Source organism: Borostomias antarcticus (genome assembly GCF_949987555.1).
Source record: "Borostomias antarcticus genome assembly, chromosome: 15".
NCBI lineage: Eukaryota > Metazoa > Chordata > Actinopteri > Stomiiformes > Stomiidae > Borostomias > Borostomias antarcticus.
The window spans coordinates 14,789,694-14,804,883 of record NC_140248.1 but is presented as its reverse complement, the minus strand read 5'-3'; the positions used below and the strand labels follow the sequence as shown (position 1 = coordinate 14,804,883).

Genomic DNA, 15,190 nt, shown 5'->3' with positions numbered 1-15,190 from the left:
TCGTTAGGTTCCCTCAGCTGGGCAGTGATGTGTGAGCCGACCTCATTTCTTTAACAGCCGTCCCCCTGTTCTCTTCCGGACGGCTGCTCAGCTGCTGTTATGGGCCGATATCAACAAACACATCAACCCTTCATTTGTGCACTCAGGGCTTTCTCTCCTCTGGTAATAGCTTCAATAAGCTCACATTGCCCCCCTTTTCCGGCTAGGCTTAGGGTTAGGTTTACATTTTATGGCTACAGTTAAGTATAGGGACCCCACAAGGATATAAATGCTAAATTGTGTGTGTGTGTGTGTGCGCGTGTGTGTGTGTGTGTGCGCTGCAGGTTGGATGGTCTTCCCCCTGCCCCAGGCACCATGAGCACCATCTCGCCCACCGACTTCGACAGCCTGGAGATCCAGCAGCAGTACAACGACATCAACAACCGCTGGGACCTGGCGGCCCAGACCGACTGGGACAACGAGAACAGCTCGGCGCGCCTCTTTGAGCGCTCGCGTATCAAAGCCTTGGCAGGTAGGCCTGCACGCACGCGTGTGTGTGTGTGTGTGTGTGTGTGTGTCTGAAGATGGCTGCCAATCATTCACATCGCTCTGGAAAACCTCACAACCACCAAACGGGTTGCAGTAGCATGGAGGAGCCAGCAGAGGGCAGCAACAGGCACCGCTAGGTCTCTTCTCACAGCTGGTACACTGAACCTGTACACTGAACCGTGCACAACATCTCTGTGTGGTCACACAGACACAGACACACCCCGAGAGCAGCAGGCTGACAGCGCAGCTCCACACAGGGAGGCTCTGTTAAAGTGTGTAACGTTACAGCGCTGAGGGAAGACCAGTCTCATGAGGCCTACACGTTCACACGCAGCCAGACTTGCGTCCTGTGGTAACAGACCCATTCACTCAACCCCAGTCACAAACGTATATGTTAATGTTATAGATGTGTAGCTGAACGCCCGGTGCTATGATTGAGCTCATGGGCGTTCGGGACAGTTTTTGCCAGTTTGCTTCTCACATCCCTGAGCTGTGGACCAAACCAGTGTGACCCAAATTGTAGCGTGGTTTGGGGAGGGAATTATGTGTGTGGTTGCGCTGGTGTGTGTGTGTGTGCTGTCTTCTCCCAGGGCATGCCACTGATTCTATCTCCCCTTGACAAGCGGGGGCTTGATGTGCACATTCTTTGACACGCTGAAGCAGCTATCTGCCCCAGGCCCTCTCTCTCTCCCTCTCTCTCTCTATCTCTCTCTCTCTCTCTCTCTCTACACCTCCTCCCTCGACTCCTCCCTGCATGCCAGCACCTCCTGCCTTTCACTGCATTTATTCTCCTTGACTCGCTCTCCTCTTCACAAAAGTCTCAAATGTAATAATCAGAAATTTAGGCCGAAAAAAGGTAATAAATATGATTTAAATAGGTCTTAATTATGTATTGGATTAGAAAGTTTTCTTAATGACTGTGATTGTATCAGCACTTTGAGATTGCTTCACAATGAAAAGTGCTTTATAAGTAAAATGAATTATTTATTTATTTATTTTAAGTTGTACTTCTATGTTGCAATAACTTTGTTCTCAATGTTTGGGGGAAATGTCCTGGCTGCAAAGTAAGCAGTACGGTAATCAGCCCCCCCAACAATTAGTATGGAAATAAATCAGCATGGAACGAATAATCACTAACTTTGCAGCCCCCCGGGGAGAACTTGGCAGCGGAGGACACCCAGCTCGCAAATGAGCACGCGCAGGACTTGTTTCTTCTTTCATAGTCATTCCCCTTCATGCTTTTTAGAATTTTTTATGTCTGTGAACTAGGTATTAAATTCTATTCAGAGGGGCCTCATTAGCTCATACACACAGTAGATGAGACACGCACACACACACACACACACACACGCGCAAACACCTCGTAGAGTAAACGCAGGCAGGCTGCGGAGGATAGAGCTGTCAGAGAGACAGGGATGAGACCAGGGATAGTGTGAAGCTGCGTCCCGGTTGGGTGAAAGCTGCTGGTTTGGAGGAGCGGCAGCAACAGCCCTCTCTCATCTCAGCTGCCCCCCGCGCTGACCCCTGCAGCCCCACACTGACTGCAGAGACTCTGTCTTTTGGGAGTAGAGGAATTTGAGGAGGACTGGAGTCTTTCCCAGCGTCCATCAGACTCGGAGGCCCGTCCTGATGATCGCCCCCCCCCTTCCTCCGTGTGGAGGTCAGGACGGGCGCTGAGCTTCTGCAGGGACAGAAGTGTGCTCCGTCAGGGGGATATCAGGAGCTTCTCGCCGCCCCCCCCAGGTTCTTGTGGAGGAGTTATGGGATGGCTGGGCAGACCTGCCAGAGGATCACACTCCTATCCCCCTCTCCCTCCCTCCCTCTCTCCCTCCCTTCCCTCTCTCCATACCATATACACCACCACCCCCCACCACCCCCCCCCCCTCTCTCCCTCCCTCCCTCCCTCCCTCCCTCCCTCTCTCCCTCGCTGCTCCCAAACGGCCTCTTCTGTATCAATAGACTAGGGTATTATCTATAATTGCAGCGTGCTTCTTACAAGAGCTCCTGCCAAAATGCTCTGTGTACACGTTGTTTACAGAAGGAGAAAGATCCTGATCCTGATGCATAATTTTAATGTTTTATGTATGCTTGACGAACAAATTCCCCTCTGGAGCAATAAAGGTTTCAATTCAATTCAATTCATATATAGAAACAACAAAAAACAACAACAAATATAAAGGTGACCTAGAGTCTCTGGTGCTACCTATCAAAAATATCTGTCGCACTGGAACAATTAGGTCTCAGCGTGGAGCTTTGGCCTATGGGCACTCCTTTCTTCTGATAGCCCCCTGTGACCGTGACAACTCCCCCCCCCCCGAACCCCCCAGTGAGAGGCGTCTGTTCACCGCTCCTCATTAGACCACTTCCCCCATAAAGACCTTGTCACTCTGTATGAGGACCCCTGACCCCTAGGTCTAATGAGGACCCCCCCCTCCACGACCCTGTCCACGCTCAGCAGGCCAAACACGGGCTGTAAAACTACAGAGCTGGACACCGCTGCCCCCCGGGCCAAGCCAGGCCCTGCGTCCTCTGGTCAGGGGGCCGTCGGACCTCTTTGTTTATGTGCAGGGCAGGGGGCCTCTCTGAGGACCCCTCATCTGCTCCCTGTTAGGATTGATCATTCCATTAAGACGATCAAAACAGGGAATTTGTGTAAGTGTAGCAATCGCTGCGTCTTCAACAAATCAAATAGTGTTTATTTGTTTATCCCGTCTTTGTTTGTTTAGCTGATCATGACCCTGATCTCTTCAGCTCAGGTCATATAGGAAAACATTGCTGTTGTGGCAAATTGTAAAGCAGACTTAGCTAGAGCTATGCACACACAGCTGCTGTCTATTGAGTTACCAGCATTTTAGTCGTTATGCTTTGTAAGCACAGGTAAGAAAATAATGTTTAATTGAGGGACCTGCTGTGTTTATTTAAGCATTGATAATTCAGTGAAAAACGCACCTGCTTGGGTACAATTGTTCTCTCACTAATCCACCCGGTATACACAAGCCCGCACACACATACACACACACACACACACACACACACACACAAACACGCTCATGCTTAAGTCCTGCTCAGGCAGGAAGGAGCTTGTTGCCACTGCTGCCTCTTTCTCAACTACTTCCTTCCTGTCTTAACGTCTTATTTTAGTTCCGCTCAGGAGGACAGAAAGAAGAGAACAGAGAGCAGATGTGAGACAAAAAAGAAAGAGGGAGAGATAGAGAGACACACCCACACAAAGAGAAAGAGAGGATGAGAGATACGTCGTTGGCTGTCGCTGTGACACACCTCACAGGCAGGCCATGCCCCCTCCCTCCCACCTCCCTGGAATTAACCGGGAGTGGATCAGTCCACCTTCTGCCTCTCGCAGGCTGAGCGTCTCACCAGAATGGTTTAGTCCACCTCAGCACTTCTGAGCCTCTCTCACCCCCTGCTCCTCTCCGCAGGCCCCTCCCTAAACACACCTTATGCAAATGTCCCAGCAGCTTTGCGAGTGGCGGCGGCCAGCGGGGGCTCTGTTTACCCAGTCACCCGACCGCGGACGCCTGCGAGCAAGCAAGCAAGGTGATAGTGCCCTAGAAAAGCGCGCTCAAACTGCAGAGGGGGGGAAGGCAAGAGAGGCCAGTGTTGATTTTAAGCGCTTGTGTGTCAGGGAGGAGGAGGAGGAGGACTGCAAGGTTTTTGACTTTGCTCCGAGGCGAGAAGCGCGGAAAGGACTTTAGAAGTGGAGGAGGTGAGAAGGAAAAGAAGAAAGAGAACATTTTGTTCTTTGCTTTTTGTTTGCTTTTTGTTTGAGAAAACCTCCTCTTTCCCGGCACATGCCACTGCTGTTTCTGTGGGGGAGAGAGTAAGTTTGAGAGAGGGAGAGGAAAAGAAAACAAAGGAGGAAACATTTGGAGTCTGGAGGGCAACATGGTGAGCCGTCTTGATACCCTTCAGTAGAGCACGACTGGGACTGAGAAGGGAGCAAACCAAAGTGGATTTTGGGGGATTTTTAACCGAGTTCTATCCCAGCCTGGTTGTGACAGAGCCTACAGGTACCCCTCCCCTGGCCCGCTGCTGTCGCTGGGCTATGCTTGAGAGCCCCAGGGATCGGCGGTACCTCGATAGTTTTAGGCTGAGAAAGCGCTGAGCTCCGTCCCGGGGAGCCATGGAGTTCGACCACAGGGACCGAGAGCCCTGCCTCTCGCCGGCCGCCTTTGTCAACCAGGTGCAGTACTCCAACATCCTGGAGGGGAGGTTCAAACAGCTGCAAGGTAAGACGCAGAAAGAGAGTAAAAAAAAAAAGCTGTGTTCTCCCGGTGTTAGTGGGTCACCTCTGACCCTCTCCTGGAGTCCTGGCCTGCTAGTGTAGAGGAGTGTTCAGTCCTGGCGTGCTAGAGTAGGGGGTGTTCAGTTCTGGCCTGTTAGTGTTGGGGGTGTGTTTAGTCCTGGCCTGTTAGTGTTGGGGGGGTGTTCAGTCCTGGCCTGTTAGTGTTGGGGGGTGTTCAGTCCTGGCCTGTTAGCATGGGTGTCGTTGCTCAGCCTCTGGGCCGCTGGTCCTGCCCCGTCCTGTCCCAGACCGGGCGCTCAGACACAGGCTTCATCTCAGCTCTAACGCTGCAGCTAGAGCACCTGGCCACCAGGCCACCTGTCCCCCATATCCAATTACAACAACACCAGCCCCCGTCTGTGGCTCCGGCTACCGTTGAACGACACGCTCAGAGGCATTCAACTGTAGCACTGCGACTGCTGTAGCGTTGCAACAGCCTCTGATTCAGAGGTTTAGATGGTCCAATCCATGTTAAATCCCTCGCTAATCATTTTGAGTCTCATTTGTAACCGGAGGGGCGCAGTAACGAGCGGTTAAGGAAGGGGTTGTGTTTGTTTATGATGTTTGCTCATCATAATCACGTGTAGTCGTTTTTCTGCGCGTTGTGCAATTGGGCGTGCGCGCTTCGCCCTCCGCGCCGTATAGCGTGGTCATGGGCCGCCAGGCAGGGTGGTCAGCTCGCCGCGCGGGCGGGGAGGGGCGGGGCAGCCAGTCAATGGAGCGTAGTCGGGTCATAACGCGTTACCACTTCTCTCTCTCCGCCTCCCTCCCTCCCCATCTCTGAGATTTTAAGAAAACGCCGCCAGGAACGGAGAAGCTTTTTTTTGTAAAGAGGTTGACTCGCGGGGCAAGTCCCCACACCCGACATGTTTGACATTCTTTTCTGTCAGCTAACGATATTCCACCTCCCCGGACGAAGCAATCTGTCCCGTGTCACTGTGGGAGAGGGCTGGCTGGGCCTTCAGCTTGATTTACTCCCCATCCCCCTGGGCGGCTTCCGCCCAACTCCCCTGCAGCTCGGCCAGACACCCAGACTGTGTGCGTGCGTGTGTGCGTGTGCGTGTGTGCGTGCGTGCGTGTGCCTGTGTGTTCTCATGTGAAGAGTGAGACATGCTCCTTCTTTAAACAGTCAGTGATCTTGCTCCTTGATAAGCCCCACATAAGAGATCCTATCTATTACTAGTTGAATCTCATGGGTTCAAAGAAAGCCAAGCCATTGTTTGTGTGTGTGTGCTTGTGTAAGTGTGAGTGAGAGTGAGAGAAACACACCACCTCCTACTGATATGGCTTGCACCAGGCTAGTTGAAAGTCCAAGTGCTCCATGAATGTTCTAGTTGTGAATGTGGCTAATTTCACTGGCTACAGCTGTCTTATATCTCACTCCACTTGAAAAGAACCAATGCCCTAACGATCCCACCAATCGGTGCGAAGGACAGAGTTCACGGTGAGCGTCTTCCGAGTTTAGAGCTGGTGCGAAGGCAGACTGAGGTGCTTCAGTGAGTCTCTTCCTGTCAATCATCTGATGATATAACAGAAGCCTGTTCTGTGGTAGCCTCCGTGTCAGAAACATAAACACCACTCACTTTGACACTACCGAATGATGTCAGGGAGGTAGGTTTTGACGGCAGTAGAGTCAACTGTTTACAAGCTTTACCATCTAGGCTGGTAGAGGAGCTTAGCGCTCTCTAGAGGGAGGTGGATCTGTCTACCTGTGAGAACGCCCCGTCTCTGCCTGGTCTTTCCTGCAACCTCCGCCCCATCTCTCTGGTCCTCGTCAGCCTGGTTTAGCTCTCCCCACGCACACGTACACACACTGATAACACACACACACATACTGTATACACACACGCATACTAGCAACACACACTGGCAACACACCCACACACACGCACATACTAACAACACACACTGACAACACACGCACACACATACTAACAACACACACTGACAACACATATACAGTATACACACACACACATACTAACAACACACGCTGACAACACACACATACTAACCACACACACACACATTATCGCTGACACTAGTAATTCTTGTCTGACGCCCATTGAGGCTCATTCTCTGCTTGTCTTCCTGTGCGGTCTGTCTGTCTGATGACAGCAGCAGGCTTATCACAGACACATTCTATAGAGACGTCACACTTCACATACCAAGTAGGACACAGTAAAATGCTACGGGTACAGGAGACTCGATGGTGCTGGGTTCTGCCAAGGCCCAGCTGCCTCACTCGCCCCCGGCTGTGTAGGTGTTGAAACGTGGTTGGCACTAGGGCAGAGGGCAGGTAGGAGGATAGGACAAGACTTCTCCTGGTTCGGCTGTCATCTCAGACGCCCCTCCCCCCCCCCGTGTCACATGGCAAGTTAGAGACTCGAGTGTTGATTTAGACTGAGAAAATATGCAAAACATGTGCAACATGGTGAAGAATCAATCCCTTCCAGGTGAATGTGTAACCACATAGGAGAAAGGCAGGGCAAAGCTGAGGTACTGTTGGAAGAACAAGGATGTCCTGGTCCCTGTGGTGTGTGTGTGTGTGTGTGGGTGTGTGGGTGTGTGGGTGTGTGGGTGGGTGGGTGGGTGGGTGGGTGTGTGGGTGTGTGGGTGTGTGTGGGTGTAACCATGTAGCTGACTGGCAGGTTAAAGCTGAGGTGTTGTTAGAGGAACCATGATGTCATAGTCCCTGTGCTTTGTGTGCGTGTGTGTGTGTATGTATGTGTGTATGCGTGTGTAGCCATGTAGGCGAGTGGCAGGTTAAAGCTGAGGTACTGTTGGAGGAACCAGGATGTCCCGGTGGTTCTGGTGAACAGTGTCACCGTCATACACTTCCAGGACAAGCCGTCGTCAAGGTTTTGCATAGTAAATGTCCTCAAACTGTCTGACCTGTAATCATACCATAGCAGCAGTAATGTAGGCTAATGTCTGTCACCAATCAGCCCTGTCCAACTGGGGCTACCAGTCTGTCAGGTGACAGTGCTTACACACAAGAGGCAGATCTCATTTGAATGAACTGCTGGCGCATGTGACTGATGCCCCAACACTCTCGGAAGACTTCACAGAATATTTCATTTGTGACGTCAGGCTACCCTAACCTGACAGGCCAGATGGTTTGTTTCACGAAACCATCTGGGAAAGCTCCATTGGAAACTGCTTGGAAAAGGGCAGGCAGGCTCACAAAAGTGATCGGTTAAACTATCTGTCTATCACGGGCTTCTCGCTGTCATCATATCCAAAACTAACCTGACACGCCAGATGGTTTGCTTTGCATAATCATCTGGGAACTGTATTGGAAACTGTTTGGAAAAGGGCAGGCACTTTCAAAAATACTTGGCAGGGGATTGGATGAACTAGCTATCACGCGATAAGTTCAACCACTCCTCGCTGTCATAAACCTGCCCAGTGTAGCTGTTTGCATTTCAAATTCCTCAGAACCATCGCTGATAGGCAAGATCGTTTTCTGATCTGGCACAAACGGATCTCTATGGAGAGCATCCGGACCGATTGACGAGAGAAACGGAACGTGAGCTCGCGGGATCAGGATGGTCTCACGAGGCCAAAGCTACCATAGGCCCTGACATACAATAAAATGCCGTTGGCTTTAACGTCATCCAGTCATTTATTTCAGTCCAGTGTGATCTTCAGGCCCAGTTGTGGCGAGATAGATCCTGGACCAAAGGGTCAGCGTCCTGAATGCCGGTCACCTCTGCCTGCACTGCGGTCTGTGCAAACACTCCGCTGTGTGCTTTAGCTTGGGAGTGCTGCTTAGCTGCCATTAGCAGTGTGTCTCTATTCAAACACAGGTGATGCACTCCGCTGCCTTTGTAACACTTACCGTCTTCACAGACTGTTTAGGTAATGCAGTATGTGGAGATTTAGCTTAAAGTTGGCAGTGTTGAGGGGAGCAAGCCCATAGAGACGACCCATATCGATAAGACGGCTTCAGCTGGCCTGCAGTCCAGCTGATAGAGAGGCCTCAGTCAGTCTCTCATATCTCTCTCTGTGACCGGCGATTAGGGTCTTTCATTCCACACTTGGGGATTGATTTCAAAATGGTTGCTTTTACTTTATCTTTTACTTATCTGACCATTATGGTGATGTTCAATTGAGTGAGCCTGGTAACAGTGCATACTGCACGCTGGTTCTGGGTCAGCATGTAAAGGATAATCGCGTCAGGATCCAAGCAGATACTGTATGTGTCAATGGGAAAAGGGCAGTCAACTCGAGCGTTCCCCTGAACTTTGAGTCCTCATGCAGTCGTATTGGTTTTCTTATAGTAGCAAAGTGGCACACAAAGTGACTATTGTAGGCCACCTATAGTATTGCAATTTTCAAATTGTTCCAATTTGCCCCGGATCATTCCCTTGTGGAGCATTTGAGTCTGTAGGGGTAAATGCGGTTAATGAATCTCAGAGCCTTTCTAGTCCACCCTGTTCAAGCCATTGACACGCTTCAGGCACTAGCGTTTATTTCTTATACTTTATTTAAGAAGGTGAATAGGCAGTTGTGGAGATTCGTGTCCTCCTTTAGGTCGTGTTACAGGCCTAGTAGCAGGCGATGAATCGACTAGTAACTCTATATTTCTCCCCTGGATCCTGGTTAATGCTAGGCTGGTGGCCTCCAGCAATGCCCAGTCTCATTTCCAAGGTAGGGGTTTACCGTGCACATGATAATGTTATCAAGACAGTTGTCGCCACTGTTCAGTGTTTTCTTTAGTGTTTTCTACTTGGGGGAAGTAGCAGAACAGTGCTGTTTTTCAGTCCGTGTCCAGATGTTATGGCTGAGGGTCGGACGCCTCTGTTTCCAGTCCCACGGGACTGTCCTTGGCAGCCTAACACACAACAACCCGTATTGATAAGAGCTACAGTATCTCATATGCCTGTTGTTATTCACCATCAGAGCTCTCCTCTAGCTCTCACCTTCAAAAGGTTGTATGTAGTCCCTATTTCCTCTCTCTCTTTCTAATTCCTCTCTCTCTCTGTATTTTTGTTGTTGGGGTTTACATGGACAGAGCTGGCAGCGGATCAAGCGACATTCTCAGTTAGTTTTTCTAGTCAGGCCCACAGTGAATCAGAAATAACCAGTTTCACACTTGATTGGCCCGCGCGTGTCTCTGCCCTGCTCTCTGAAGTCCTGAGAATGGAATGGGCAGTGCTGTTATTCTAGAAAAAGGAAGTGTGCATGTGTGTGTCCTTCTGCAGAGAGAGAGAGAGCCCACACTCTCACTCTTTTGAATGTTGCGTGTTCTCACTCTTGACAGTGTTCGCTGTGGCAGTGCAGCCATCTTGCTGTGCTGTCCTTGGCTAATTCACAGAGGACAGGCCGGGCAGTGCTGACACACAGGAACGTGGTGATCCTGGAGGGGAACCGGAAGTAGCTAGTTACTGCAAAATAATCACCAAGTGAATTTATTTTTTTTGTTTCAGGGGGTTGTTATTGGTTCACTGCCACGTAATTTCCTTTGTTTTGGTGGAACCATATTTTTTTTTGTGTGTTTCCCTCTGATGAGCTATGTTCAGCTACTCACTGAGCAGGTCCAGAGACAGTAGAATAGAGGCTTCTACTCCCTGCCACGATTATCATCCATTCTGTATTGAAAAAGTGATATAAATGGACAACATCTATTCGAACAAGGAAGTGACACAGTTTTGAAACTCTGGATGGAAAATTCCCCTTAATGCCAACCACCTGCGTGTTTATGTCATCATCAAGCATGGCTGATATTACTCTGTCTGTTTTATGTTGAGGCAGGCAATTCTATAGGCGTTAACTTCCTGTGTGTGTTTGAGTGCTAATGGGCACCTTGGCCAGCCTGTAATCATAGGCTGTACGCAGCAGCTGGCGGGAGCTGGCGCAGAAATGGCTGAGGAGTCTGTGGTTCAATTACAGAGCTGGAGAGCAGGCGGACTGGCATTCTGAAGTGGAGTCGCTCACACATACAAGCACACTCAAACAAACAAATATCACAGAGTGATCACAGCGCATATTCCTCCACACCCCCGGTCGAGTGCAAACTCCTCCGTAACAAATACTCCTACTGCAGCTATGAGTTCAACACAGCTGACGGTTTCTCCATTTACTCTGTTATCCTGAGCAATTTACAGGTAGAGGGACATTTTAGTGCAAGCTGAATTCAGTAAAACTAGGCTAAATGTAGGTAGCAAAGAGAGTGTGAGGTTAATTTGGGGCAGGAGAATAGTGTGTGCTGTAATAAGGCATTAGTATCTGATGTTGAGAAGAACGGACTTATTCGTTTCCAGTCCATGTTATATGATTTATATCTTAAAAGAGCCCAAGGGGTCTATAAGATCCCGAGCCAGATGGATAGATACTGAGCTAGATAGATAGATACTGAGCTAGATGGGTAGATAGATACTGAGCTAGATGGATAAATACTAAGCTAGATACTGAGCTAGATGGATAGATACTGAGCTAGATGGATATATACTGAGCTAGATGGATATATACTGAGCTAGATGGGTAGATAGATACTGAGCTAGATGGATATATACTGAGCTAGATGGATATATACTGAGCTAGATGGATATATACTGAGCTAGATGGGTAGATAGATACTGAGCTAGATGGATATATACTGAGCTAGATACTGAGCTAGATACTGAGCTAGATGGATATATACTGAGCTAGATGGATAGATACTGAGCTAGATACTGAGCTAGATGGATATATACTGAGCTAGATGGATAGATACTGAGCTAGATGGATAGATACTGAGCTAGATGGATAGATACTGAGCTAGATGGATAGATACTGAGCTAGATGGATAGATACTGAGCTAGATGGATAGAGGAAAGGATAAAAAAACACTTCCCACTTTAATGAGAGAAAAAAGGAGACGAGGAAGCCAATTAATGTATTCATGATTAATCATGTTGAATGCACAGGTCCTAGATTGATATCTGATGTTTATATTCTACACTAAATTGTATTTGTCCTCATATTCTGATACTTATCCGTTATACTTTTGAGTATAAAACTGATATCCCCAAGATAGACTTAGTATTTAAAGAGATTTTTGTCTCTGATATCAGTATGAAAGAACTTGATAATACTGTTAGGAGAATAGCATTAGGGAAAGCCCCAGGACAAGATGGTCTCAAATTTCAAAGTTCTTCTGGGAAGACATAAAATAATTGTTATTTGATACTAAATGATTGGGGTATAGAGAATATTGGAATTAACATAGGATTTAATTCCTATGATGGAGCAAGGGTTAATAATTATTATCCTTAAACCATGTAAAGTCGACATATACTGACTCTTACTAATAGTAATTACTGACAGAATGAAGGATGGTATGACAGACCGGGTGACACTAAATCCAGTTTCACAGGTGGTTCTTAACCTTGTTGGAGGTACAGAACCCCACCAGTTCCATATGCGCATTCACCGAACCCTTCTTAATTGGAAAAATAAAATATGATTTTTTCAAATTCAAAACATACTGTAGGTATATATTTTACTGGTGCACAAAATGAACCGTGCATCAACATCACTGTGTTCAAAGAACAAAACCATCAAAACATGATTTTCACACAAAAACAAAAGCATAATAATGAATATTTACTGCAAATCAGTGTGACTTCTGCTGTTGCCTTTCAGAGACCAATTCAGACCTTGGCAAGTGCCACTCTCATGTCATTTTCGAAACAAAGTCTGTTCCTTTCACAATCACACGACGTACCATCACGACAGTCACAAGTCGACTACTGAGCGCACCAAATTCCCTGCAGCACAGATAGGCCAAGCGATGTAGCGTGATCACCTGCAGCCAATGATGGCTAAGCGGGGCGTGTCATCACGAATCATATGAGTCGGGTGTGTGTCTTGACCTCCGCCGAACCCCTGAGACTGACTCACCGAACCCCTGGGGTTCGATCGAACCCAGGTTAAGAACCACTGGTCTACACATAACAACATAAGGCTCTTGGATTTATAAGATTACAGACATTTGATTGAGGATGATGGTTTTATTTTGTTTTGGAATTTTTACAAAGCCTTTGATATGATTGAACACTCATTTATACTAACCAGGCCATGTCCAGCCTGGCTTATGTGTGTGGCTGGCTTGTTTCTGTTCAGGACTGGTAGAACTGAAGCTACTCATGCCACTGAAATAGCTGTGAATTGAAATGACATGAAATAATGTATGATTAATTAAGATAGGTCTTGTCGCCTGGACACATCAATTCCAATGCTAATCCAGCACAATAGGAGCGGGATAGCCAGTTAGCTCCTGAGCTCACAACAACTAGCAGCAGCTTCCATAACATGAATGGTAGCCGTCAGTGGCTAAAGCAGTTACACTGATGATTCCTGTAACGTTAGCTATTTTTCTGCAATTGGTTCAACTTCTGTTTCTGAACATAGGTAAGGGATAAACAGATTGGAGTGAAAGGTGTGGAGGTTTGGGGGGTGTAGTCCCATAAAGTCATTCCCGCCGGGTCTTGAACCCCGCTCTCCCAGGTGGTGCTCTCACCACTACTCTACTTGTGCAGTGGAGATCGAGGGGATGGTTTTGGTATCCTTCTTCCAGTCCCTAGTGTGGGTTGGGGTTAGAATAAGGGTTGGGGTTAGGACAGGATCTGACCTATAAGGCAAGGGGTAAAGGTCAGAGTGAAAGGATGAACATGTGCAGGTTTGGGGTATAGTCCCATAAAGTCATCCCCACCGGGAACCCTGGTCTCCCGGGTGGGAGTCCTATGCTCTCACCACTACTCTACTTGTGCAGTGGAGATCGGCGGGTTTTGGTGTCCTTCTTTATTTTGGTATGCTGTGACTACTGCCAGGGAGGGAGTGACAACCGGACAAACGCTATCCTAGGTGCGCTGGCTTACAGCCACGCACAAAAACACTAGAATATTTTGGATTGGGGGGGGGGGTTGGCTAATGGAAATGTTATGATATTAATCGTTCAGTATCTCTTCCACATGGAACATCTAATAGATTTGACATAACAGGAGGAATTCTCCTAGGTTGCTCAGGAGGAATTCTCCTAGGTTGCTCAAGCTCACCATTACTCTTTATTCGCATGGCTTAGAGCAGGGGTACCCACCCTTTTTTTTTGCTTGTGAGCTACTTTTAAAATGACCAGCTCAACAAGATCTACCCCACCCCACACCTCCGGAACCCCCGCTCTTCTCTCACTTTTCACTTAACAAAAGCTAGGTTTTAATTCACGTCTCATCAAAGTTATGTCTTAACTTAAAAAGAATCCCATTGCTGAAAACATATAAAAAACAAAGGCCTACAACAGAAATAACAACATACAGCTACTGTTTCAAAAGCAAAGAATACTTTATTAATCAAGCTACCAATTACTTCACACTGGAAGTGCGACGTTTACTTTGTTGTATATGTGCCTTGCACAATATTAACAGATAAGTCAGCTCGTTGTAAAACAGTGTCTTTAGCCTACTTAAATGATTTAATCACACAGCACAATACACTCTGATAACTTGCCCTGAATAGAGTCAGCCAGGGTTGCATAATCCTGACTTTTTTGAGTTTCTGATTGATTTTTCTAGGCTGCTATCTGCCCTCTAGTTTACTGTGGTACAAAATAGATTGTATAAAATGAGTTGTAGCAGCTGCACATACAAGCCTAAACAATGATGAAAACAGCCCATACATGATTAAATCATTAAAATGCTCAGCTAAACTGCAGTACAAAACAGTCACACTTGTAATCTACAAAGTAGCAGGAGGCAAAAGTTGCTCATTTGGACAACAAGAGAGTTGTGTCATCAAGGCGCCTTTTTATTGGTTTTCTTTTGAATGGCTCGAGATCTACCAGCATAGCCTCTGAGATCTACTGGTTGATCGCGATCGACGTACTGGGCACCCCTGGCTTAGAGCCTTTAAATGTTATGGGAAGCTCATTGGTAATCAGTCAATTAGCAGACCACACCATATTATTTATAAAGGACGCTGAACAGACTCCTACAGCATTGTGTTCTTTCTACTGCATCCCGCTCCACTATGTAGCAGGATCCCCACAGGGACCATTATAGAGAATCCATACAGTAGTCTGGGCCAGAGTCTGAGTATTATCCTCTTTGTAGGCCCCAGGCAGAGACAGTACCAACATACCCTAGAAACATAATCCCCATTCGAATACAACACGTATTCTACCTTGACACAGGAATGCAAAGGATTCAAGGATGTTTATTATGTACAAGATACCATGTACAATGGTACCACATATACCATGTACTGTACAATGAAAAGTTGAAATGATCTATCTATCTATCTATCTATCTATCTATCTTTCTATCTCTAGCTATCTATTTAGCTATATATCTATCTGCATTTTTGATGGCATGGCCC

The 15,190-nt window shown here is 47.6% G+C and overlaps 1 protein-coding gene across 2 annotated transcripts in view; it reads left to right on the top strand.

Annotated features, from left to right (window-relative positions):
* The first annotated feature begins 4,074 nt into the window (after positions 1 to 4,074).
* Positions 4,075 to 15,190, top strand: part of sptbn2 (spectrin, beta, non-erythrocytic 2) — a 46,887-nt gene continuing 35,771 nt past the window's right edge. For both annotated transcript variants that reach the window (XM_084449728.1, XM_084449727.1), the window contains exon 1: positions 4,075 to 4,775. In XM_084449728.1, coding sequence (XP_084305854.1) covers positions 4,670 to 4,775 — 106 coding nt within the window. In that variant the 5' untranslated portion in view covers positions 4,075 to 4,669. The remainder of the gene's footprint in view (positions 4,776 to 15,190) is intronic.